Source organism: Mauremys reevesii, linkage group 5 (genome assembly GCF_016161935.1).
Source record: "Mauremys reevesii isolate NIE-2019 linkage group 5, ASM1616193v1, whole genome shotgun sequence".
In the NCBI taxonomy this organism is placed as follows: domain Eukaryota; kingdom Metazoa; phylum Chordata; order Testudines; family Geoemydidae; genus Mauremys; species Mauremys reevesii.
In genome coordinates this window covers 139,453,226-139,476,553 of record NC_052627.1, presented here as the reverse complement: position 1 = coordinate 139,476,553, position 23,328 = coordinate 139,453,226, and the positions used below count along the sequence as shown (strand labels likewise).

The 23,328-nt window shown below is 51.5% G+C and overlaps 2 protein-coding genes across 3 annotated transcripts in view; one reads left to right on the top strand and one right to left on the bottom strand.

Annotated features, from left to right (window-relative positions):
• Window positions 1-3,032: 3,032 nt before the first annotated feature.
• On the bottom strand, window positions 3,033-13,021 carry LOC120406893. The gene is made up of 5 exons (XM_039542069.1): window positions 12,926-13,021; window positions 10,718-10,842; window positions 6,137-6,294; window positions 5,708-5,874; window positions 3,033-4,831 (listed from the first exon to the last, which is right to left on the bottom strand). The coding sequence occupies exons 1-5, from the start codon at window positions 13,019-13,021 to the stop codon at window positions 3,506-3,508; spliced, it is 1,872 nt and encodes a 623-aa protein (XP_039398003.1). The 3' UTR covers window positions 3,033-3,505.
• DCTN1 (dynactin subunit 1) overlaps window positions 10,729-23,328 on the top strand; it is a 130,987-nt gene continuing 118,387 nt past the window's right edge. Inside the window, exon 1 of one of the 2 annotated variants that reach the window (XM_039541057.1) lies at window positions 10,729-10,863. The gene's annotated coding sequence lies outside the window, so the exon portion shown is untranslated. Of the gene's footprint in view, window positions 10,864-10,919; window positions 10,967-23,328 lie in introns of those variants that run through there. The other variant, XM_039541058.1, reaches the window with a different exon arrangement.

Genomic DNA, 23,328 nt, shown 5'->3' with positions numbered 1-23,328 from the left:
CATTTCACTTCAGGACGAAATGCGGAGATAAAATTTCTCGATACTTTAAATGACTGCTTCATGGAGCAGCTGGTACGGGAACCCACAAGGGGAGAGGCGACTCTAGATTTAATCCTGAGTGGAGCGCAGGAGCTGGTCCAAGAGGTAACTATAGCAGGACCGCTTGGAAATAGTGACCATAATACAATAGCATTCAACATCCCTGTGGTGGGAAGAACATCTCAACTGCCCAACACTGTGGCCTTAAATTTCAAAAGGGGGAACTATACAAAAATGAGGGGGTTAGTTAGACAAAAGTTAAAAGGTACAGTGACTAAAGTGAAATCCCTGCAAGTTGCGTGGGCCCTTTTTAAAGACACCATAATAGAGGCCCAACTTCAATGTATACCCCAAATTAAGAAAAACAGTAAAAGAACTAAAAAGAGCCACCGTGGCTTAACAACCATGTAAAAGAAGCAGTGAGAGATAAAAAGACTTCCTTTAAAAAGTGGAAGTCAAATCCTAGTGAGGCAAATAGAAAGGAGCACAAACACTGCCAACTTAAGTGCAAGAGTGTAATAAGCCAAAGAGGAGTTTGAAGAATGGCTAGCCATAAACTCCAAAGGTAATAACAAAATGTTTTTTAAGTACATCAGAAGCAGGAAGCCTGCTAAACAACCAGTGGGGCCCCTTGACGATGAAAATACAAAAGGAGCGCTTAAAGATGATAAAGTCATTGCGGAGAAACTAAATGGATTCTTTGCTTCAGTCTTCACGGCTGAGGATGTTAGGGAGATTCCCAGACCTGAGCTGGCTTTTGTAGGTGACAAATCTGAGGAACTGTCACAGATTGAAGTGTCACTAGAGGAGGTTCTGGAATTAATTGATAAACTCAACATTAACAAGTCACCGGGACCAGATGGCATTCACCCAAGAGTTCTGAAAGAACTCAAATGTGAAGTTGCGGAACTATTAACCAAGGTTTGTAACCTGTCCTTTAAATCGGCTTCGGTACCCAATGACTGGAAGTTAGCTAATGTAACGCCAATATTTAAAAAGGGCTCTAGGGGTGATCCTGGCAATTACAGACCGGTAAGTCTAACGTCGGTACCGGGCAAATTAGTTGAAACAATAGTAAAGAATAAAATTGTCAGACACATAGAAAAACATAAACTCTTGAGCAATAGTCAACATGGTTTCTGTAAAGGGAAATCGTGTCTTACTAATCTATTAGAGTTCTTTGAAGGGTCAACAAACATGTGGACAAGGGGATCCGTGGACATAGTGTACTTAGATTTCCAGAAAGCCTTTGACAAGGTCCCTCACCAAAGGCTCTTACGTAAATTAAGCTGTCATGGGATAAAAGGAAAGGTCCTTTCATGGATTGAGAACTGGTTAAAGGACAGGGAACAAAGGGTAGGAATTAATGGTAAATTCTCAGAATGGAGAGGGGTAACTAGTGGTGTTCCCCAAGGGTCAGTCCTAGGACCAATCCTATTCAATTTATTCATAAATGATCTGGAGAAAGGGGTAAACAATGAGGTGGCAAAGTTTGCAGATGACACTAAACTACTCAAGATAGTTAAGACCAAAGCAGATTGTGAAGAACTTCCAAAAGATCTCATAAAACTAAGTGATTGGGCAACAAAATGGCAAATGAAATTTAATGTGGATAAATGTAAAGTAATGCACATTGGAAAAAATAACCCCAACTATACATACAACATGATGGGGGCTAATTTAGCTACAACGAGTCAGGAAAAAGATCTTGGAGTTATCGTGGATAGTTCTCTGAAGATGTCCACGCAGTGTGCAGAGGCGGTCAAAAAAGCAAACAGGATGTTAGGAATCATTAAAAAGGGGATAGAGAAGAAGACTGAGAATATATTATTGCCCTTATATAAATCCATGGTACGCCCACATCTCGAATACTGTGTACAGATGTGGTCTCCTCACCTCAAAAAAGATATTCTAGCACTAGAAAAGGTTCAGAAAAGAGCAACTAAAATGATTAGGGGTTTAGAGAGGGTCCCATATGAGGAAAGATTAAAGAGGCTAGGACTCTTCAGTTTGGAAAAGAGGAGACTAAGGGGGGACATGATAGAGGTATATAAAATCATGAGTGATGTTGAGAAAGTGGATAAGGAAAAGTTATTTACTTATTCCCATAATACAAGAACTAGGGGTCACCAAATGAAATTAATAGGCAGCAGGTTTAAAACAAATAAAAGGAAGTTCTTCTTCACGCAGTGCACAGTCAACTTGTGGAACTCCTTACCTGAGGAGGTTGTGAAGGCTAGGACTATAACAATGTTTAAAAGGGGACTGGATAAATTCATGGTGGCTAAGTCCATAAATGGCTATTAGCCAGATGGGCAAGGAATGGTGTCCCTAGCCTCTGTTCGTCAGAGGATGGAGATGGATGGCAGGAGAGAGATCACTTGATCATTGCCTGTTAGGTTCACTCCCTCAGGGGCACCTGGCACTGGCCACTGTCGGTAGACAGATACTGGGCTAGATGGACCTTTGGTCTGACCCTGTACGGCCTTTCTTATGTTCTTATGTTCTTATGAACCCCCGGAAGGGCCAGATTGAGAGGTTCCCAGCTCTGGCCACGAGCTCTGCTGTAGCCTGCGTTCCTGTTGTCCAATAAACCTTCTGTTTTACTGGCTGGCTGAGAGTCACTGTGAGTCCCAGGAAGAGGGGTGCAGGGCCGGACTCCCCCACACTCCGTGACAGGCGGCGCTTATTTCAAGCAGCTCCCGAAAGCAGCGGCATGTCCTCCCTCCGGCTCCTATGCGGAGGTGTGGCCAGGAGGCTCTGTGCACTGCCCCATCCGCAGGTGCTGCCCCCGCAGCTCCCATTGGCTGCAGTTCTCAACCAATGGGAGCTGGGGAGCTGGCGCTTCAGGCATAGGCAGTGCACGGAGCCCCCTGGTTGCCCCCTACGCCTAGGAGCCAGAGGGAGGACATGCTGCTGCTTCTGAGAGCCGCGCGACCAGGCATTTTGGTCGAAAACCGGACACCTGGCAATCCTATTGCAAGGGCCCACTGGCCTCTGTGCTGCCGAGTGCCAGCTCCTCCTCCACCCTTCCTGCCGCCCGTGGCAGCCCCGCCCGCTATCTGGGGAACAGTCCAGGGCCAGCCTGGGCAGGGCAGGGCAGGGCCCTGTCTACCCCCTCCTCCAGTGGGGCCTCTGCTTGGAGGGGCCTCTACAGTGCAGATGCTGATGCGGGGAGGGAGAAGTCATTTAGAAACCTCCTCAGAGCCCGAGCCCCTGTCCTGGCAGCATACAGGGCAGGCCTGGCATTGGGCCCCTCGCTGTCTCCCCAGGGCCCCCCACAACGGGCTGAGCCAAGGGACCTCCCGGTTCAAGGCTGTGCAGAGGAAAGCGCAGTCCCAGGGAGGGTGACAGAAGCTTCCCCCCTGTGCTCACTCTGCTTTATTAAATCCAGCTCTCTGGCGCCTGCGTGCGTGTGGGCTCCTTCCCGCGGCACGGGGCAGCGTCCCAGGCGAGGCAGGACACCTCACTGCCATGCGATGTCCAGCTCCAGCCTCTCCTTGCGGACGGTGCGGAGCAGCTGGTCGTAGTCGCGGCGGTGGATGGCCGGGCAGCCGGCCAGGTTCAGGGAGCTGAGCCCATTGTCCAGGGCCAGCAGGCAGTGCAGGGTCGGGCTGGACACCAGGCTCTCGGCCAGCGACAGCTCTCGCAGATTGCGGAGGGCGGCGCCGGGGGCAGCCAGCACCTTCTGGAACACGCCGTCCAGGGAGAAGGGGATGCTGAGCAGGGCCAGGGTCTCCAGGCGCGGGGAGTGGCTGAGGAGCGAGGCCAGGCTTGCCCGCAGGACGGCGGCATGCTGGGAAGGGAGAGGCTGACACGAGCTGGCCAGGCCCAAGCTGAAGTGCCGGAGCTTGGGGAAGGGGTGGCGGAGCATGTCCAGCTCCCAGTCCTGCAGCTCCGCGGCAGGCTCCCCGTTGGGCACAGCCTCGGCCGGCTGCCCGGGCCCCGCGGGGGCGCTCAGGTGGCTGCTGAAGGCGGCAAGGTTGTGGCAGCAGTTCAGCAGGGCGCAGAAGGAAAACTCGTCATCGTAGGAGAAGCCGTGGAGGGAGAGGGACTGCAGCTGGGCTCCCAGGCCCTGAGCCAGGGGAAGCATCTCGGCCAGCCCCCGCCCCCGGTGCCCCGTGCAGTGCACGGTGAGCTGGGTGAGGCGGCTCCAGGCCAGGCTGCCCCAGCTGGTGCCAGGGCCGTCGCTGAGAGACACGGCTGCCTCCGCCACCGCTGGGCACACGGAGCAGAAGACGGGGAGGAAGGGCTCCTCCACCTCCTCCACCCGCCTGAGCGGCAGCGTGAGCCAGGAGTCGCCCCCGGCCGCATGGGCACCCTGCCTGCGCCGGGCCAGCTCCTCCAGCGAGGGGAATCCCAGCAAGGCCTGCGCGCCGCTGAACTGCTGCGTGTGAATGAGAGCCAGGGCCTCCCGCAGGTGGCTGTTGGCCAGGAACTCCAGGCTAGGCAGAGCCAGCAGCAGAAAGGCCAGGGCTCTGACCAAGTCCTGGCCGGGGCCCTTGGGCTCTATCCCCTGGGCCAGCAGCACCCGCAGCGCGGGGCAGCACAGGGCGCTCTCGGTCTGGTCGTAGGCCAGGTGCAGCAGGGAGTCCGGCGCCACCTTCTGGCAGTGCGAGACGTCCAGCTCCCGCAGGCGCCGGCAGCAGGAGCCCACGGCCGCCAGCACCTGCGTGTTGGCCTGCGTCTCCGCCAGGCCCAGCTTGGTCAGACGCGGCAGGCCTTCCAGCAGGTCCACCAGCGCGGCCGTCGGCACCCGGCTGCAGCCCTTGAGGTCCAGGGAGGACAAGTTCTGCAACAGGAACCAGGGAGATAGACCAGGCGCTTCCCTTGGGGGGTTAATGACTGGGGGGACAGCGGGCTCCTCCATTAGCTCCAGGACCAGGCAGGGGTCGGAGCAGCTTCTCCCCTCCCCTCCCCTCAGCCTCCCCAGGGCAGGGCCCCACCCTCGCGGTGGAGAGTGACCTGTCCAATCCTGGCTTCTCACCTGACCCCGGGGAGAGGCAGCAGGCCAGTGCTGTGCTGGAGCGAGGCAGACACTCCCCTAAGTGACGTGCCCAGCATCCCGCCCCCGTCTATTTACACTGGGAGCCTGTCCGCCCACCACACCCACTCCGCATGCTGCTAGGGGAACCGCTGACCTTCAGTGCAAAAGCCTATCAGCGGCTAAGGCAGGAATAGAACCCAGGAGTCCTGAGTCCAGCGCTCAGCTCTGACCACTGGACCCCACCTCCTCCTCGAGCTGGGGAGAGAACCATAGAACCCAGGAGTCCTGACTCCCAGTCTGCCTTGGTCTGATCACTGAACACCCACTCCCCTCCCAGAGCTGGGGAGAGAACCCAGGAGTCCTGGCTCCCAGCCCCCTCTGCTCTAACCCACCAGCCCCCACTCCCCTCCCAGAGCTGGGGAGAGAACCCAGGAGTCCTGGCTCCCAGTCCGCCTTGGTCTGAGCACTGGACACCCACCTCCTCCCAGAGCTGGGGAGAGAACCCAGGAGTCCTAGCTCCCAGTCCGCCTTGGTCTGACCACTGGACCCCACCTCCTCCCAGAGCTGGGGACAGAACCCAGGAGTCCATCCGCTCAGACCCCTTCCCTCTATTTCCTGCTCAGACGCGCGTCCCCAGGAGGTTATTCTGGAGTCCCAGGAGGTCGCTGGGGCTCCGCTTACCTTGCACCGCACCGTGATCAGCTGGGTGATGGCGTTGCTGACCAGGCCCGGACAGGAGCGCAGGCTCAGCTCCGTCAGGTGGGGCAGGAGCAGCAGGTGGAGCGCGGCCCGCGACAGGCGCCGACTCTCGCCCAGTAGCTGGAGCAGGTCCTGGACTAAGCAGCCGGCTGTGTGGGAGACAGCGTGATAATCGGCCTCCCTGGGCACAGGGCTGTGCCGGCAGAGGGGCTGCCCATGGCGGGCAGAGGGCAGCAGGGCTGGGAAATGGCAAGGCCAGGAAGTCAGCGCGTTTCCTCCCTGCTGTGCCCAGGTGGTCCCCGCCCTCCCGGGTGCTAGGCAGAGCCACGCTGCGAGGCCCAGCGGGACAAGGCCAGGAGCTGCTCCGGGATGGGAGGGTGGCAGGGGCAGAGGGACCTGCCTGCCTCTCACCCAGCTCGTTGAAGGGCCCCATGACGTAGCGGAACTGGTACTCGTCGAGGTAGTGCTCGCTGTAATCCTTCACCCACACGCTCTGCATGTGCCTGGCCACGTTGCCCAGGCACAGGCTGCTCAGCGGCGCTACGGCTTTCTTCCTGGGCATCTGGCTGCTGGGGGGAAGCAGAGGAGGGCGTCAGAGGGGAGAATCCCACATCCCCAGCTCTGCCTGCCCTCTCTGCACCTGCCAGCCAAGGAGCTCAGAGCACCGGCCCACATTAGGGACTGAAGCCACGCAGGGAGGGTCAGGGACTCACCCAGCGACTCCGTGGCAGGATCAGAAATAGAACCCAGGAGGCCTGGTCCCCGGGGGGTCCCTGTGCCTCAGCCATGCGACTATCCTGGGGCTCTGGATGCAGGGCCACCAGGGCGTGCTGGGGAGGCAGCATGCACTGCCCAGGGGCATGGCGCAGAGCCCTCTGCGGCAAGCCCCGTGGGGCAGCCCACTGCCCGGCACTAACAGGGTCAAGAGGGAGCTGGGCCAGTCTGGGGCTCTCTTCCTGCCTGTCTTCCTGCCTCTCTCCCTCACACTCCCCTGGTTTCTTTCTTGCCCTACACCAGGAGCTCTCCCTTCTCCCCTAGATTTTCTGTCTCTTCTGCTTCTCCCCTGAAACCTCTCTGCTGCGCCCTCGTTCCTACGCTGCCAGCCCACGCCCCTGCACTCTGGGCAGCTCGTTCCCTGGCTGGCTGCTTCAGAAGCCGCTGGGACTGAGCCAGGTCCCATTGCGGTTACCAGGAGAGGTGGGCTTAAGCCTGCCCAAAGCTAACGACCTGCCCCTCAACCAAGGGGGCGGGCAGCGGACCCAGGCCACAAGTAGGGGAGGGAAGCTCAGGGGTTTGAGCATTGGCCTGCTAAACCCAGAGCTGTGAGTTCAATCCTTGAGGGGGCCACCTAGGGATCTGGGGCAAAATCAGTGCTTGGTCCTGTTAGTGAAGGCAGGGGCTGGACTCGATGAACTTTCAGGGTCCCTTCCAGCTCTACGAGATCGGTATAGCGCCATCTATAAAGTAAATACGGGGGACGACTAATGAAAAAAACTGGAATGGGCCTGAGGATCACAGAACGACTCCTGCTCCTCAAAGGTGTCGGTGGACGCCGCCCAGAGGACCTCTGCTCGGTGGCATGACTGTGCAGAGCAGGAACAGGCCCTACAATCACCTCCAGCTTTATCTTCCTGGGATGGTGGATGGCCAGGAGGAGGTCCCACAACTTTGTGGGGCCATGGATGGGGGGTGGGGGTGTGAATTAGGAGGGGTGGGGCCAGAATCTCAGGAAGAGGTTCAGGAGGGGCTGCAACGTGACGCACCCTCCACAGACACATGCCAGCGTCTCCCTCTAGCTGCACAAGGAACAGATGCCAGGGGAGTGATGAACTGCGCCAGGTACGGGCCATGCTCAGAGCTCCATGGAGGAGCTGCCAGCTGATCTCCCAGGCAGACTGGGGAACTAGAATAGCACAGACCGGCCCTTCCTCGCCCCCCTCAGCTGGCAGCAGGTCGGGGTGGGACATGAGGGCACGGAAGTGGCTGGTCTGAGGCAGAGCGTGTACAGCTGTTTCCTGGGTGTGGCTCAGACGGGCTGGCTGGATGTCGTTTGGCTGACTCAAGGGGTGTGCTGGGGAGGCTTGCAGGGTGGGGCCCGATGAGGTGGTCCAGAAGGCCAGGGCAGAGGGGTGAGCAGGGAGCACCCTCAAGAAAAGCGAGAGAAGCAGGAGGCAAGGCTGCCTCTCCTCCTGGGAGCACAGCACAGCACAGCAGGGTGGGCAGCCCCATCTACCGGCCAAGCGCCAGCCAGTCCCTCAGAGCCAGGTGGCCTGGCCCCGACCCCTGCCAGAGCCAGGAAACGCCTGGGCTGATGTGCTAGTCCAGTGTTTGTGTTCCACTCCCCCTGGCTCTAGGCACAGGCTCGCTCTCTCTGGCACGCATGCACACCACCCCAGGAGACCCCCCAAGCTCTGCCATAGGTGCTGGATGTAGGGGGGCTGCTGGCCGCACCCCCTGGCTGGAGGCGGTTTCCATCACATGCAGGGTTACAGTTTGGTTCAGTGGCTCTCAGCACCCCACTATTCACGTTGGTCCAGCCCCCTGGGCCCAGCCTTTGTTTCTCTCCTTGTTTGTAGTGTGGTTGGAGCTGTTTGGAGCGTGTCTCTTTCCCCACCGGAAGCTGGTCCAATACAAGATATAATCGCACCCACCATGTTTTTCAGAGCCAGTTTCCCCATCCATTCCCTCCACCGTGGATTTAGCCCATGGCGGGGACAGAGGCCTCCAGCATGAGCCGGAGGTTTGGCTGAATCCCCACTGGAAGTCTGAAAGCTGCCGAGGCGATTTATTACTGCGGGTTTCTCACATTTCATTTGCCATTACTCGATTTTAACAATCCCATCTACATGCCCCCCTCCCCGCTTCCTGGGTCTGATCCACCCTTTTCCAGCCCTTCTCGCTTCCCACCGTCCCACCTCAGCTTACGAAACAGCGACAGAGACAGGATCCCAGTGACCGCAGCACAGACAGGGCAAACCTGGGCTGGCACCACAATTCCAAAGTGACAGCCCCTTCCTTAGCAGCAGCAACTCCACCCCACCTCAGCCCTCCCCAACAGCTGAGCTCTCCTGCTTCCTGTCCCAAAGGCAGTGGCTGGCTGGCCCCGCCTTCCCGAGGGAGGGGAGAGAAAGTTTCCTCTCCTCGCCTCCTGCTGTCTAAAGAGGCACAGGCAGCACGTTGTAGCCGAGCAGTCCCAAGATATCAGAGGGACAAGTGTGTGTGTGTGGGGGGGAAAATATCTTTTATTGGACCAACTTCTGTCAGTGAGAGAGACACAGAGCTCTTCTCCGAGCGTGGGAAACGTACTGCGAGGGTCACAGCTAAAGACAAGATCCCACAGACAGGACAACATAGGTAGTGAGCACATGTTTAGGGATCCCCCCAGGGGATGCCCCTGCAGCCACAGGACAAAAAGGAGGGCTAGCGGGTTACACATGGTTGTAACTTAAGACCATGATTTTTAGTGTCTAGCTAAGTATCAGAGGGGGAGCCGTGTTAGTCTGGATCTGTAAAAGCAGCAAAGAATCCTGTGGCACCTTATAGACTAACAGACGTTTTGGAGCATGAGCTTTCGTGGGTGAATACCCACTTCGTCGGATGCAAGTAGTGGAAATTTCCAGGGGCAGGTATATATAAGCAAGCAAGAAGCAGGCTAGAGATAACGAGGTTAGTTGCCCTCTTCTATCAGCTGAGGTGTGAAAACCAAGGGAGGAGAAACTGGTTTTGTAGTTGGCAAGCCATTCACAGTCTTTGTTTTAATCCTGAGCTGATGGTGTCAAATTTGCTGATGAACTGAAGCTCAGCAAAAGCAGCAAAGAATCCTGTGGCACCTTATAGACTAACAGACGTTCTGGAGCATGAACTTTCGTGGGTGAATACCCACTTCATCAGATGCAAGTGCCACAGGACTTTTTGCTGCTTTTACAGATCCAGACTAACACGGCTCCCCCTCTGATACTTGAAGCTCAGCAGTTTCTCTTTGAAGTCTGGTCCTGAAGTTTTTTTGCTGCAGGGTGGCCACCTTAAGATCTGCTATTGTGTGGCCAGGGAGGTTGAAGTGTCTCCTACAGGTTTTTGTATATTGCCATTCCTAATATCTGATTTGTGTCCATTTATCCTTTTCCGTAGAGACTGTCCAGTTTGGCCGATGTACATAGCAGAGGGGCATTGCTGGCACATGCTGGAACTAGGGGTGTGTGTGTGTGTCTGTAGGTGCTGGAACTAGGGGGTGTCTGTAGGCGCTGGAACTAGAGGGGTGGGTGTGTGTGTGTCTGTAGGTACTGGAACTAGGGGGTGTCTGTAGCTGCTGGAACTAGTGTGTGTGTGTGTGTGTAGGTGCTGGAACTAGAGGTGTGTGTGTGTGTCTGTAGGTGCTGGAACTAGGGGGTGTCTGTAGGCGCTGGAACTAGAGGGGTGGGTGTGTGTGTGTCTGTAGGTACTGGAACTAGGGGGTGTCTGTAGCTGCTGGAACTAGTGTGTGTGTGTGTGTGTAGGTGCTGGAACTAGAGGTGTGTGTGTGTGTCTGTAGGTGCTGGAACTAGGGGGTGTCTGTAGGTGCTGGAACTAGAGGTGTGTCTGTAGGCGCTGGAACTAGGGGGTGGGTGGGTGTGTGTAGGTGCTGGAACTAGAGGTGTGTGTGTGTGTCTGTAGGTGCTGGAACTAGGGGGTGTCTGTAGGTGCTGGAACTAGGGGTGTGTGTGTGTGTGTGTGTAGGTGCTGGAACTAGGGTGTGAGTACTGGAACTAGGGGTGTGTGTGTGTGTGTAGGTGCTGGAACTAGGGGGTGAGTACTAGAAGTAGGGGGGTGTGCGTGTCTGTAGGCGCTGGTGTGCTCAGACCCCCGCCCCGGCAGCAGCTCCCTGGCGCCGCCCCCACACACCGGGTCCCTCAGGATCAGCCCCTCCCCGCAGTGCACCCGCCGGTCCCCCGCTCTCAGACACCTGCCCCGCCCCTCCCCTCCTTGCTCTAGGCTCCGCCCCCTATGTCCCCTTACCCTTGCCGTACAGTGATCTCACGCCCCGCTTCTTCTTGGCCTCCGCGCCTCACCGCGCCTGCGCGACCTTTTCCGTAGGACCCCTGCGGGCTGCCCGTGGCGATGCCTGACCGGAAAGTTCCGCACTGAAGAACCGGCGAGTGTGGGTGCGTCAGGTGGCGCGATCGCCAACCGCGGGCAAGGGGCGGGGCGGGCGGAGCTGGGGGCCGGAGCCGAGGGTGAGCAGCCCAGGGGGCGGCCGGGCAGCAGGTACCGACCCCCCGCGGCACCGGACAGGGCCCCCTCTGCGGGGCGGGGCTCCCCTCCCCTCCCCCTCTCGGTGGGGGGGCTCCCGTCTGCGGGGGTTGGCGCTGGGATGGGCAGACCCCGGGATTGGGGGCTGGGGTGGCCCCTGAGGGCCAGGGCGGGGGGCTCCCATCTGCGAGGGTTGGCGCTGGGATGGGCAGCCCTCTGGGGAATGGGGGGTGGCCCCTGGGGGCCGGAGTGGGGGGGCTCCCATCTGTGGGGGTTGGCGCTGGGATGGGCAGCCCTCTGGGGAATGGGGGGTGGCCCCTGGGGGCCGGAGTGGGGGGGCTCCCATCTGTGGGGGTTGGCGCTGGGATGGGCAGCCCCACCTCCCTGCCCCGGGTTGGTGCCAGGGAGGGGCACTGCAGAAGTTTCTCTTTGCAGCCGATTTCCTGTTGGCTGCTGATGTGGCCCTTGCAGCCCAGACCTGCCTTTTGTCTGGAGGTTTAGTCTTAATATTGCAGTGGTGCCTGGTTGGGCTCCGGCCCTGGCGGGCTGGGAGCTGCACGGACACAGGGAGGAGGTGGATTCCCATCCCTGCCCCAAAGAACTCCTGCTCTGAGGATCTGGTTTATGTAGTGTAAAGAGATCAAGTGCCTAGGAAATGAGCGACGCTTAGCATTGCTCAGTACCCAGCTCACCCTGGCATTTCTGCGGAAAGGGGGCACCGTAGCCCAGCAGGCGTTCTCTTTGTCTCCGTGTGGTGGTGAAGCCTAATCCAGCTCTCTTGAAATCAGTGTGGCTATAAAATGCTTCAAGAAAAGAGTGAGACTGAATCGCCCATTGCTTTGGCAGCTGTTTTCAGTCCTAATCTGGTTCCCATATGATGGAATTTTGCTAATGTTTTACTGTAAATTAAAAAAGAAATCCCCTCTTTAATAGGGGTGTACTTAACCTCTAGATCAGTGGTTCTCAAACTTTTGTACTGGTGACCTCTTTCACATAGCAAGCCTCTGAGTGCGATCCCTCTTATAAATTAAAAACACTTTTTAAATATATTTAACTCATTATAAATGCCCAAGGCAAAGCAAGGTTTAGGGTGGAGGCTGACAGCTCGCAACCCCCCCCCCCATGTAATAACCTTGTGACCCCCTCAGGGGTCCCGACCCCCAGTTTGAGAACCCCTGTTCTAGATAGTGCTCTTTGATGTGCTGTGTAAACATTAATAGAGCCTTGCATTTCCCCTATGAGGTAAGTAGGTGGCAGAGTTCCCATTTTATAGACGGGAAACCTCAGGCACAAAGAAGTGAAATAATTTCCCCATAGTGAGTTATTGGCATAGTTGGAATTAGAACTCTGGAGTTCTGGGCTCCTAGCTCTCATCTGAGACCACAACCAGTGTGTGGTTAGAAACAGTTCTGCTTTATTTAATCTTTATATTCCCCATTGATAATGTTGCTAGGGATAATTGCATGAAAACCGGTTCTTTGTTTATTAATTCATTTGCTTTCTGCCCCACCTGGAGACCCAAACATTAGTAGTGGTATTTATTCATGTGTAAAGCCCTTTCTGCTTGTATCAGTGCTGTCCAGACCGCACTGTGATACAGTTCACACACATACAGCAGTGGCTCTGTTGGAGGGATGTGGAAAGGTGTTTCTTTCACAGTTTAGGAAGAGAAGTGCTAGTACAAATGTCAATGAATGAACTATTTCCACAGTCTGGTAACAATTATTTCCAAGCAGGTGACCTATTTGTAGAAACAAAGATTCTGTTTTTGTGCAGCTGTTCCTATCAGCAAACTTAAAAACAAATGAGAGCATATCCAGAAAGGCCAAAATACCCCCAGAGACTCTTACAGAAGTGGGATTGTTCTTAAACATAATGACGCCTGCATAGAACTTTTAAAAAAACACCATTTTTTTCAGTTTAACTCAGATGCTGCTTGTTGCTACAATTTTTTTAAATTTCAGTGTAATTCACCTTTTTCCTTGGTGGGATGCTTTCAACCTTCAACCCATCTAAGGCATGGAAGCAGGTTTCATTTTGCTGACTGTAGTTACATATTCTTTCAAACATCTTGCATTTGGTGACCAAGAACTCTGCAGAGTGTAATAAAATCACAGAAAAGCAAAATCATTATGGATTGCCTATAGAAACCCAAATCTGACTAAAAGTATTCCAGTTCATTTCACATGTATAACATCTTCAGAATGCTTTAAACAACAGATTCAAGTTTAACATGCATCTGCGAAACATGTATAAAACTCTTTTCCCGACACAGGTGTGGATTTAAAAAGCTTTATCTTTTAGTGGTTTTGAGGCACTCTGTTATGATTACAGCATTCTAGAACTACAGATTTGCCTGCCTCCTGGTATGAAACTCTTCTAAGGGACAAAACACAAGATAATCCAAAATACGAGTCCTTGGCCGCACATCTTTGTCACCGTAAGTGAACTTTTATGTAGTCTAGACTGCCATCTGAAAGCACGTTCATAAGGAGGGGAAGCTTTAAAAGTGTGCTTCTTTTATGGGGTAGGCCTTCCTGGGGAGCATATGTTGCCAGGGCAGAAGTTGAGGTGCTGATCATTTGCTGCAGCGAAAAGTGCCATATTTTGAGGGCAGTAGGAAATCTGAGTCCTCAGATAATATCCCATTAGTACAAGTGGATATGTGCTCGTGGAGGCTCTTCATGCAAATCCCTGCTTTCTTATTGGCTATTGGTATATAGTCCTTGAGAAATACTTCTAAAGGTAAGAGTAGCTTACTTCTCTGATTGGCTGAGAATTCTGCCAGTCAGATGTCCCCTAAGGCACAGGTTGGAGCTCTAGTTAGCCAATGGCATTGATTCCTCAATCCTGCATATTTTTCTAAATACATCTGCTCTGTGCCAGACACTGTCGTTTCTTGGGCACAAGAACAAAATATAACACAACGCACAGTCAAACTGTGGAACCTGTTGCCAGGGGATGTTGTGAGGATCAAAACTATAATGGGGTTCAGAAGGGAATTAGATAAGTGGATAGGTCCATCAATAGCTATTAGCTCATGTGATCAGGGGTTCAACCCTGTGCTCTGAGGGTCCCTAGGCTCTGTTTGCCAGAAGCTGGGAATGGGCAACAGGGGACGGATCACTTAGACTCATAGACTTTAAGGTCAGAAGGGACCATTATGATCATCTAGTCTGACCTCCTGCACAACGCAGGCCACAGAATCTCACCCACCCACTCCTGTAACAAACCCCTAACCTATGTCTGAGTTATTGAAGTCCTCAAATTGTGGTTTAAAGACCTCAAAGTGCAGAGAATCCTCCAGCAAGTGACCCATGCCCCATGCTGCAGAGGAAGGCAAAAAACTTCCAGGGCCTCTGCCAATCTGCCCTGGAGGAAAATTCTTTCCTGACCGCAAATATGACGATTAGTTAAACCCTGAGCATGTGGGTAAGACTCACCAGCCAGCACCCAGCAAAGAATTCTCTGTAGTAACTCAGATCCCACCCATCTAACATCCCATCACAGGCCATTGGGCATATTTACTGCTAATAGTCAAACACCAATTAATTTCCAAAATTAGTCTATCCCATTATACCATCCTCTCCATAAACTTATCAAGCTTAGTCTTGAAGCCAGATATGTCTTTTGATCCCACTACTCCCCTTGGAAGGCTGTTCCAGAACTTCACTCCTCTAATGGTTAGAAACCTTTGTCTAATTTCAAGTCTAAACTTCCTAGTGTCCAGTTTATATCCATTTGTTCTTGTGTCCACATTGGTACTAAGCTTAAATAATTCCCTCTCCCTCCCTGATATTTATCCCTCTGATTATATTTATAAAGAGCAATCATATCTCCCCTCAGCCTTCTTTTGGTTAGGCTAAACAAGCTAAGCTCTTTGAGTCTCCTTTCATAAGACAGATTTTCCATTCCTCGGATCATCCTAGTAGCCCTTTTCTGTACCTGTTCCAGTTTGAATTCATCCTTCTTAAACATAGGAGATCAGAACTGCACACACTATTCCAGATGAGGTCTCATCAGTGCCTTGTATAACGGTACTAACATTGCCTTATCTTTGCTGGAAATACCTCGCCTAATGCATCCCAAGACCGCATTAGCTTTTTTAACGGCCATTTCACATTGGCAGCTCAGAATACTGGTTGATCACAGGATGACTCTGAGGTTCTTCTCCTCCTCTGTTACTTCCAACTGACGTGTCCCCAATTTATAACCAAAATTCTTGTCGTTAATCCCTAAATGCATGACCTTGCACTTTTCACTATTAAATTTCATCCTATTACTATTACTCCAGTTTACAAGGTCATCCAGATCTTCCTGTATGATATCCCGGTCCTTCTCTGTGTTAGCAATACCTCCCAGCTTTGTGTCATCCGCAGACTTTATTAGCACATTCCCACTTTTTGTGCCAAGGTCAGTAATAAAAAGATTAAATAAGACTGGTCCCAAAACCGATCCCTGAGGAACTCCACTAGTAACCTCCCTCCAGCCTGACAGTTCACCTTTCAGTATGACCTGTTGTTGTCTCCCCTTTAACCAGTTCCTTATTCACCTTTCAATTTTCATCTTGATCCCCATCTTTTCCAATTTAGCTAATAATTCCCCATGTGGAACCATATCAAATGCCTTACTGAAATCGAGGGAAATTAGATCCACTGCGTTTCCTTTGTCTAAAAAATCTGTTACCTTCTCAAAGAAGGAGATCAGGTTGGTTTGGCACGATCTACCTTTTGTAAAACCATGTTGTATTTTGTCTCAATTACCATTGACCTCAATGTCCTTAACTACTTTCTCCTTCAAACTTTTTTCAAGACCTTGCATACTACAGATGTCAAACTGACAGGCCTGTAGTTACTTGGATCACTTTTTTTTCCTTTCTTAAAAATACGAGCTATGTTAGCAATTCTCCAGTTGTACGGTACAACCCCTGAGTTTACTGATTCATTAAAAATTCTTGCTAATGGGCTTGCAATTTCATGTGCCAGGTCCTTTAATATTCTTGGATGAAGATTATCTGGGCCCCCCAATTTAGTCCCATTAAGCTGGTCGAGTTTGGCTTCTACCTCAGATGTGGTAATATCTACCTCCATATCCTCATTCCCATTTGTCATCCTACCATTATCCCTAAGCTCCTCATTAAAGACTGAGGCAAAGTATTTGTTTAGATATTGGGCCTTAAACTCCACTCCATCCTCAGTGTTTAGTGGTCCCACTTCTACTTTCTTTGTTTCTTATTTATCTGGCTATAGAACCTTTTACTCTTGGTTTTAATTCCCTTTGCAAGGTCCAACTCTACATGGCTTTTGGCCTTTCTCACTTTATCCCTACGTGTTCTGACCTCAATAAGGCAGCTTTCCTTGCTGATCACTCCCATCTTCCACTCCTTGTAGGCTTTCTACTTTTTCTTGATGATTCCCTGTTCTGTTCATTCCCTCTGAAGCACCTGGCATTGGCCACTGTTGGAAGACAGAATACTGGGCTAGATGGTCTGACGCAGCATGGCGGCTCTTATGTTCTTAAGTGGGTGTCTGAAAGCTGGGTCTTTGATTAGCTCTGTAATTTCGTGTTAGTGTTGATATTTGGGCGTTGGGTAAATACAGCAGTGCTTGTTGAGACAGTCATCCTAGCGCTGCCTCATTGTTACTGGCCAGTGTGTTTACTTCTGTGCTCAATGTAAGCTGTCATCTGTAAAAGACTTGATAAACATGAACCTCCACATGAGGTATTTGAATAGAAGCTGGTATTTTGTAACTCCTTTTGTACATAACGAGGTAGACGTTGCTGGTGCAGTTACGCTGTGAGCAGCTTTTCTGCACTCAGTGGGTACCTCACCCCGGTACTGAGCGTGAGAACATCCCCATACCCTCTAGCTTCCAGGTGAACAGCCACTGGCAATGAGGAGAGGGAACCCTGGTGTGATGCTGGTGTGAAGGATGACGCCTCTAACAGTGCAGCAGCTGGGGATGGCCCTTTGCTCTGGTGACAGCGCTGGATGTTTGCCCAGGGCCTAGTGGGGACTTCTATCAGAGGTGAGAGATGGAGCTAGGAAGACAGCAGGCCTTCTGTGCTACTAGTGCAGGGAAGGAAGGAACGTCTCTTTCCTCCTCCCGTGCTCGGAGAGAGAGAGAGAGAGCGAGCACCCTTCCGTGAGAGTCACAAACAAGCAGCCCTGGTTCTTCAGCAGGAACGTGGAATGATGTAAGCTACCAGGATCTGCAATAGCAGATCTTTGGGGGAGGCTGGTAGTGGCAGGCTCTCTTCTTGCCTATGTGTCTGTGCAGTGCCCGTCACAATGGGGCCCTGATTCTGACCGGGCCTTTGAGGTGCTACTACCATACAGATATGACATAACACAAAGAGGGAAGGAGTCTCTGACTACTACCAGGTCCATGGTGACCTGCTTTCTCTCCTCCACCCTCCAGACCTCTCTTGTTTGCACTCTTCCTTGATGGAGCTCGCTTCCATGGATTCCTTCCCTCAAAGCACACAGCTGAGAGGCCTGACTGCCTCCTATGCCCTTCTTCCTGCCTACCCCTGCACACCCTCTTCATCCTCCAGCACTTCTCTTGAGAGAGTCAGCCCCGGTAACCAATTCTTCCCAACGACCTTTAATGGATGAGTTAGAGAGCAGAGAGCTCCCCTCCGCTTGCTTCATTATCAGGTGGATCGTTTTATCACGGCACGCCAACGACCCTCATTTCCGTGTGGAAAACTCGGCCTGGTGATGCTCGTGTTTTGACATCAAAGATAAATGACTAATAGTCACTGTCCCCAGTTAACTTGCATACTGCAGTTGTGTTGCGTAAATGCCATTACAGACCTTAAATCTCATTATTACAAATTAAACCATTCCTCCAGATGGCTTTGATGGCAAGAAACAATTTCAGTGGGACTCACTCCAGACTGAATCAGGCCATTTCATAATGACAGTAACCCACACAAGGATGTGTCGGCCTAGATAGTGCCCCTGATTGAATGGCTGCGTTCTAGTACACTGCACCGACTACTAAGAGAAACTCGCAGTAGAGTGCTCTTTTTTTCTCTCTTTTGTGAGCCGAAATTCACTACTCCTTCCAATTCATTCAGGTGCAGCCCAGTAGATTCACTGAGCACCTTTGGTGGAGTCCTGTAACATCACATCATTTATTAGGTAGGTGGGGAGGGACAGTCTCAAACTAGGACGTGGGGGATCTGGATTCCGTTTGGCTCTGCCAAAGGCTTGCCAGGTAACCTCGGGCAGGTCTCCCCACTTCACATAGGGTCAGTAATATCGACACACTTCACAAATTCATTGCTAAGTGAAATGCAAAGCACTTTACGATCCTCTGCTGGACAGGTCTAGCAGCACCAGGTCTAACTGATTACTAGGAGGGGGGGCATCTCTGGAGCTGTCGGTTTGGGCCTTCATTTGTGAGATGTCTGCAGCATAAAGACCCAAATCCCCATTGGGACCTTTGGGTGCTGAGTTGCAGGGGTTTCTGAGTTTACCCTTCGAGGGCTTGGGAGGTCTGGAGTAAATCCAGTTTAAAGAATAATATATGACCACATGAGTCAGAACAGAAATAATTTAGAAAATCCATGAGGATTGTGATACACTCAGATATAAAATTAACCTTGAGCCTCATCTCCCCTTCAGCATCCCGATGAATGTTCTTCTCCATCTGTCTGTTTGGGTGGTTACATGATTTGCGTGTATGTGTTAATGCTGCAATGTGGGTGATTTCTCATCGAGTTATATTGCGTCTCTTCCTAGGTACCTCTATAAATGAGCCTTAATTTCAGTTTTTCAGTATTTTGAAGATAAAGAATAATGTTGCATGTCAGAAAACCAGCAATGCACTGAACGAGATGAGCTGAATTAAAAAGTGTATTAATCATTCAGAGGGTGGAGGAAAATGACAGGAGTGCGGCTAATAGGTAAAAAGCAATTCTGTTTTGTCAGCAATATCGTTGAAATCCAAATAAGGAAGGAACAGTGAAAACCTTTGTTTTGGTTGCTTTAAATCTTTGAGTTCTAAGAGCAGAGTAGGCGTATTTTTAAAAGGGTTTCCCCTGGGTACAGTTAGAAACAATGAAGGTTAAATGCTATGTACAGTGAATGGATGGTTAAAGGCCAGAGCTATTGATGACTATGGAAAGGGGTTCAGCTGTGAAATAATGGGTGCGTTGTTTTGATGGAGATGATCCTGAGCTGAAATTGACTAACCTCCTCCTGTTACCAGACAGCTGTAGCTTGGATGCAGCATCCTGTGTTCCTCAGTGTGTTGCTATGGTTACCTTTTCAATGAGGTGCTTCTGATAGATTGATTGCAATCTTGATCGCTTCAGTTTTAGCTAACCAAAAAAACGTGGAATGGGTGTCATAAGGAATAGAAAACAAAAATAACAACCTCATTGTCCGTCAGTGCTTGCAGTCTGGCGTTGTTGCTGCTCTGGCTGTTGCTGAAGTTGTGAAATGGTGCAGTTTTTCAGAGCGCAGGCTTGCAGCACTCACCATCTGCAGGGTCCTAGTGCCAAGTGGATCAATTCTCATTTTAAGATGAAGTTGGGGTTTCCTGCAGTGAACAAAGTACCTGACCTGATTGTCAGAATTTTAGCTAATAGCTAGGACCTAACCTCTAGTATTCTGACTATTTGCAGGTCAGAGTTGGCAGTGATTTGCCTTAAGTGTATTGTAACAAACTTTTCCTGTTTGCTGGTCTTGAATGACAGACAGGGTCATAGGAACCTGACTTCTAGTGTTTTAATGACAGTGGCCTCTCAGTCTATTGAACTTTCAGCAGCTTCCCTTACCTAGTAGCTACTGTTTGGGGCACCAGCCATCACCCCACCCCACTCCCATCCCTACAGAGAGGGCAGGGGCCTGCCCTGCCCTGACTCCGTTTCCCCATGGAGGAAAGTGGCAGTTGTAGTGGTTGTTGCTTTGTGGAGTGGGGTTTATTCATTCTTATTTTAACACCTTTATTGTGGCAGTGCCTAAACTTACCAGGCTAGGGTTCCATTTTGCCGTATAGACAGAACATCTGACAGTTGTTGTGATTTTATTCTGAAAAGTGTCTGTAAATATTACTGTAGCAAGCACCTAAGAGACCCGATCACAGACAGGGCCTGGTTGTGTTAGGTGCTGTACAAACACAGAAAAAAGAATATCCCAGCCTCAAAGAACTTACAAGCTAAATATAAGACACGAGACAACAGGTGGTTGCAGACCGACTGAGTACAAAGACAATATGGCAGAATTGGTCAGCATGATGAGGTGCTTAGCTGTTGTCAGTTTTTTGTGGGCATCATGGAGTAGAGTTTTAAGGAGTGATCCTCCTGACTCAGCAGATCTACTCCCTGTATGTACTGGGGTCACAGCTGCACAGTGTGCGGGGAAAAAATCAGATTTTACTCCTGTTGGCTTTCCAGGAGCCAGTACAGCCACAGCAGAGGGAGCTGGGTTTTATTCTGGCTCATGCATCAACTGTAGGGTTAAGAAGCTCCAACTGCAGGGCCAAAGTCTGTCCTTACTTACACCTAAAGGGGTGTAACTGAGGGCAGGCTTTAAATAGGATGGGATCATTGCATACGTGTAACTGAAGGCAGAATCTGGCCTGCAGAGTCTTATTGTTTTTGAAGCGTGAACAAGCAAGAACCCAGCTTGACTTTCAGGTACCGAGGGGAGTTTGCAGGGCTGGCAGTTAGAAAAACCATCTTCTTGCTTGCAAATTGAGCAGACTTGGTCTGGAGTCAGATTGACACTGTAAAGATGGAAACTCAAGGCGTTGTTTTTAGAATCGTTTTTCAGACCAGCATCTCGCTGCAAGACTCCAAGCTGCTGAAAGGTCCGCAAGAGGTTTGACAAGTGCTGAAGCTATTTCAGGGGACCCCAGTAGCATGTTAAGCGTAACATAGGCTGACAGAATTTTGCTGTTTGTTAATAAATTACGTTGACACTTGTGGAGGTTCTTAAACTTTTTGCTCAGTTCAGCTGACCGAATTATCAGGTTGCTCTTACAATGTGGCAGCTGCTCTCTCCAGTGGACTCCCCATGTCCTGTGACATTTTAGGGTTTGGTTTTTTAGTGGAAAAACTTTGGCTTTGTTGTTGACGTTTAGGGTAATATCTGTGGCACTCTTCACTGGCATATGAGCACCTCACCTAGATTGTTCTTGTAAGTGCGACGGGGATGTTCTATGACTGCAAATGCGAGGAAGTGCCTGAGAGGCACTGACTCGCCATTTAAAATGTAGTGCGTGTTACGAAAACGTCAGAACCTCGGCGGTGCTGAGTTTCTCCTGGCACCTCCCCTGTGAGGTGGGGTGAAGTCTGTGGCCGAGCTAGGAATAGAGCCCACGTGTCCACTGCCTTAACGACAAGACCAGCCGTCCTCTCCTGTGAGCTAGTTAGCGATGGTCCAGTAATGACGACTCACCTCTATAGCACTGGTGGAAAAACACCACTGGCCGTGGCTCTAGCCGGATGACCTCCTGGCTGGTTGGGTCTCACTCCCCAGGAAGGAAGGGCTGGTGAGGTACAGTAGCCTGCTACTCCTCGAAGGGGAGGATTCTGACGCTGCTGGCCAGTGAACTGAGGAGCAGTCGTCTATTCCCTTGTCAGTGCAGGATGAGTCCCTACAATGTGGTTCTTTTATCAGCTTTTTCTAAGGTGCTTATTGCTGTGATAGTCGACTATTCTATTTCGTGCTCATTATAAACCACCTGGCTAGATCCTGCTTCAGAAGTTAACTTCTTGACTCAAGGGAAACCTTGAATGCAGAGTGAAAATTCAAGACCATTGGACATCAGTGTGCATAGCAAGTCTGGCAGAAAATAATCTCCTAGCTGGTAGAACTATGGCTTTTGCCACCGACTCCTTTGTTAGAAAGGTGCGGAAGCTGCCAGTTGTGTAGCAGCGCTCCTGTTTGAACAGATTAGAGCAAGTCATGGTGGAAAACGCACCGAGTCAAGCAGAGATGACCTCATTACTTGTGTTCTGCCTTGAGTTCATCGAATTCAGTCGTGAATGCCAATGTAAACCTATGTAGTAAATACGTATTTTGACTTGGCTTTTAAGGATCATGGAAAAATATACCATAAAATACAAAATATTTGTAAAAGCAGCAGAGAGTCCTGTGGCACCTTATAGACTAACAGACGTATTGGAGCGTGAGCTTTCGTGGGTGAATACCCACTTCGTGGGATGCATGTATTTGTATATTTCATACTTCGTACCAAGCTCCCTGTAAATATCTGCAAAGCAACTATATTAGCTGCCAAATGTCTCCTTAAAACTCACCTCTGCCACGATGCCTGCAAAATGCAAGACAATTAGCGTGCTGTTTGCTGCTTATTACACTCACTGTCTCGCTGTTCCTTGTGGGTCCCCCCAATCTCTATCCACCTGCTGTCTCCGATTCTATACTTGGATTGCAAGTTCTTTGGGGCAGGGACTGCCTCTGTGTGTGTGAGGCATGGCTGGGGCCTCTACTTGTGTATTACAAAGAGTAAATCTCACAGTGCCCTAAGCAGGGTTCCCCAAAGCTTTCCTAGCGTAGCCCACATCATTAATACAGAAATGATCTTAGGGACACTTCCTCCCCCAGAACGGAGGCTGGTGCAATGTATCGTAGCCTGCTCATTAAACAGGGCACTTTGCTGGAGCGCGTGATGTCGGTGCTCTTGTGATCTGCACTGGCTGATAAGGGGGTTCCTGGGAATTCTGTTGATTGTGACCTATAGGCTATAGAGCCCCCAAAGCAGTGGTCCCCAACCTTTTTCGTCTGGCGGGCGCCAGATGACGAGCCACGGAGGATCGTGGCGGCAGATGAGCATCCGCTGAAATTCCGCCAACAAGCGGCAACATCAATAGTCATCGCTGCCGACAAACAGCATCATCCAGAGACGTCACCACCTAAATACTGCTGAAAATCGGCAGCATTTTGGCAGCGACGCCTCTGGATGCCGCAGCTTGTCGGCGGCGTTTCGGCGGATGCTCGTCAGCCAGCCAGTACGTGGGCGCCGCGTTGGGGACCCTGCCCCAGAGGCTTTTGAGACCTACCTGACAAAAGGCTCATGCCCTGAGCAGCACTCGGGGGAGCACGTTCTAGAGTCGCATGGAAAGCACCTGCACGCAGTCTTCTCCTCTGAAACCAGGGCTGGCGAGCTCGAGCACCTGCACTGGTCATGGAACAAGGCAGACTCTTCGGTGGCCGTGATCCAGCCATTTAGCACTCTCAAGGCCAAGACAAACATCTTTGGGAACGTCTGTACTGCAGTTGCTGGGTGGGATTGCAGCATGTGTAGACGTACCTGAGCTAGCATTAATCTAACTAGCTTAGGTATTGGAGTAGTGAAACCACGGCAGCTTGAGATTCAGCATGGGCTGTACAAGCC

Excerpts from the sequence above, each read along its gene's own strand:
- LOC120406893 (XM_039542069.1), bottom strand. The coding sequence starts at position 13,021 with ATGTTTGAAAGAATATGTAACTACAGTCAGCAAAATGAAACCTGCTTC. Across the intron at positions 10,843-12,925 it reads GCATCCCACCAAGGAAAAAG|TGCGGAACTTTCCGGTCAGG; the intron begins GTGAATTACACT and ends CCGGTTCTTCAG. Across the intron at positions 5,875-6,136 it reads GGGGCCCTTCAACGAGCTGG|CCGGCTGCTTAGTCCAGGAC; the intron begins GTGAGAGGCAGG and ends TCTCCCACACAG.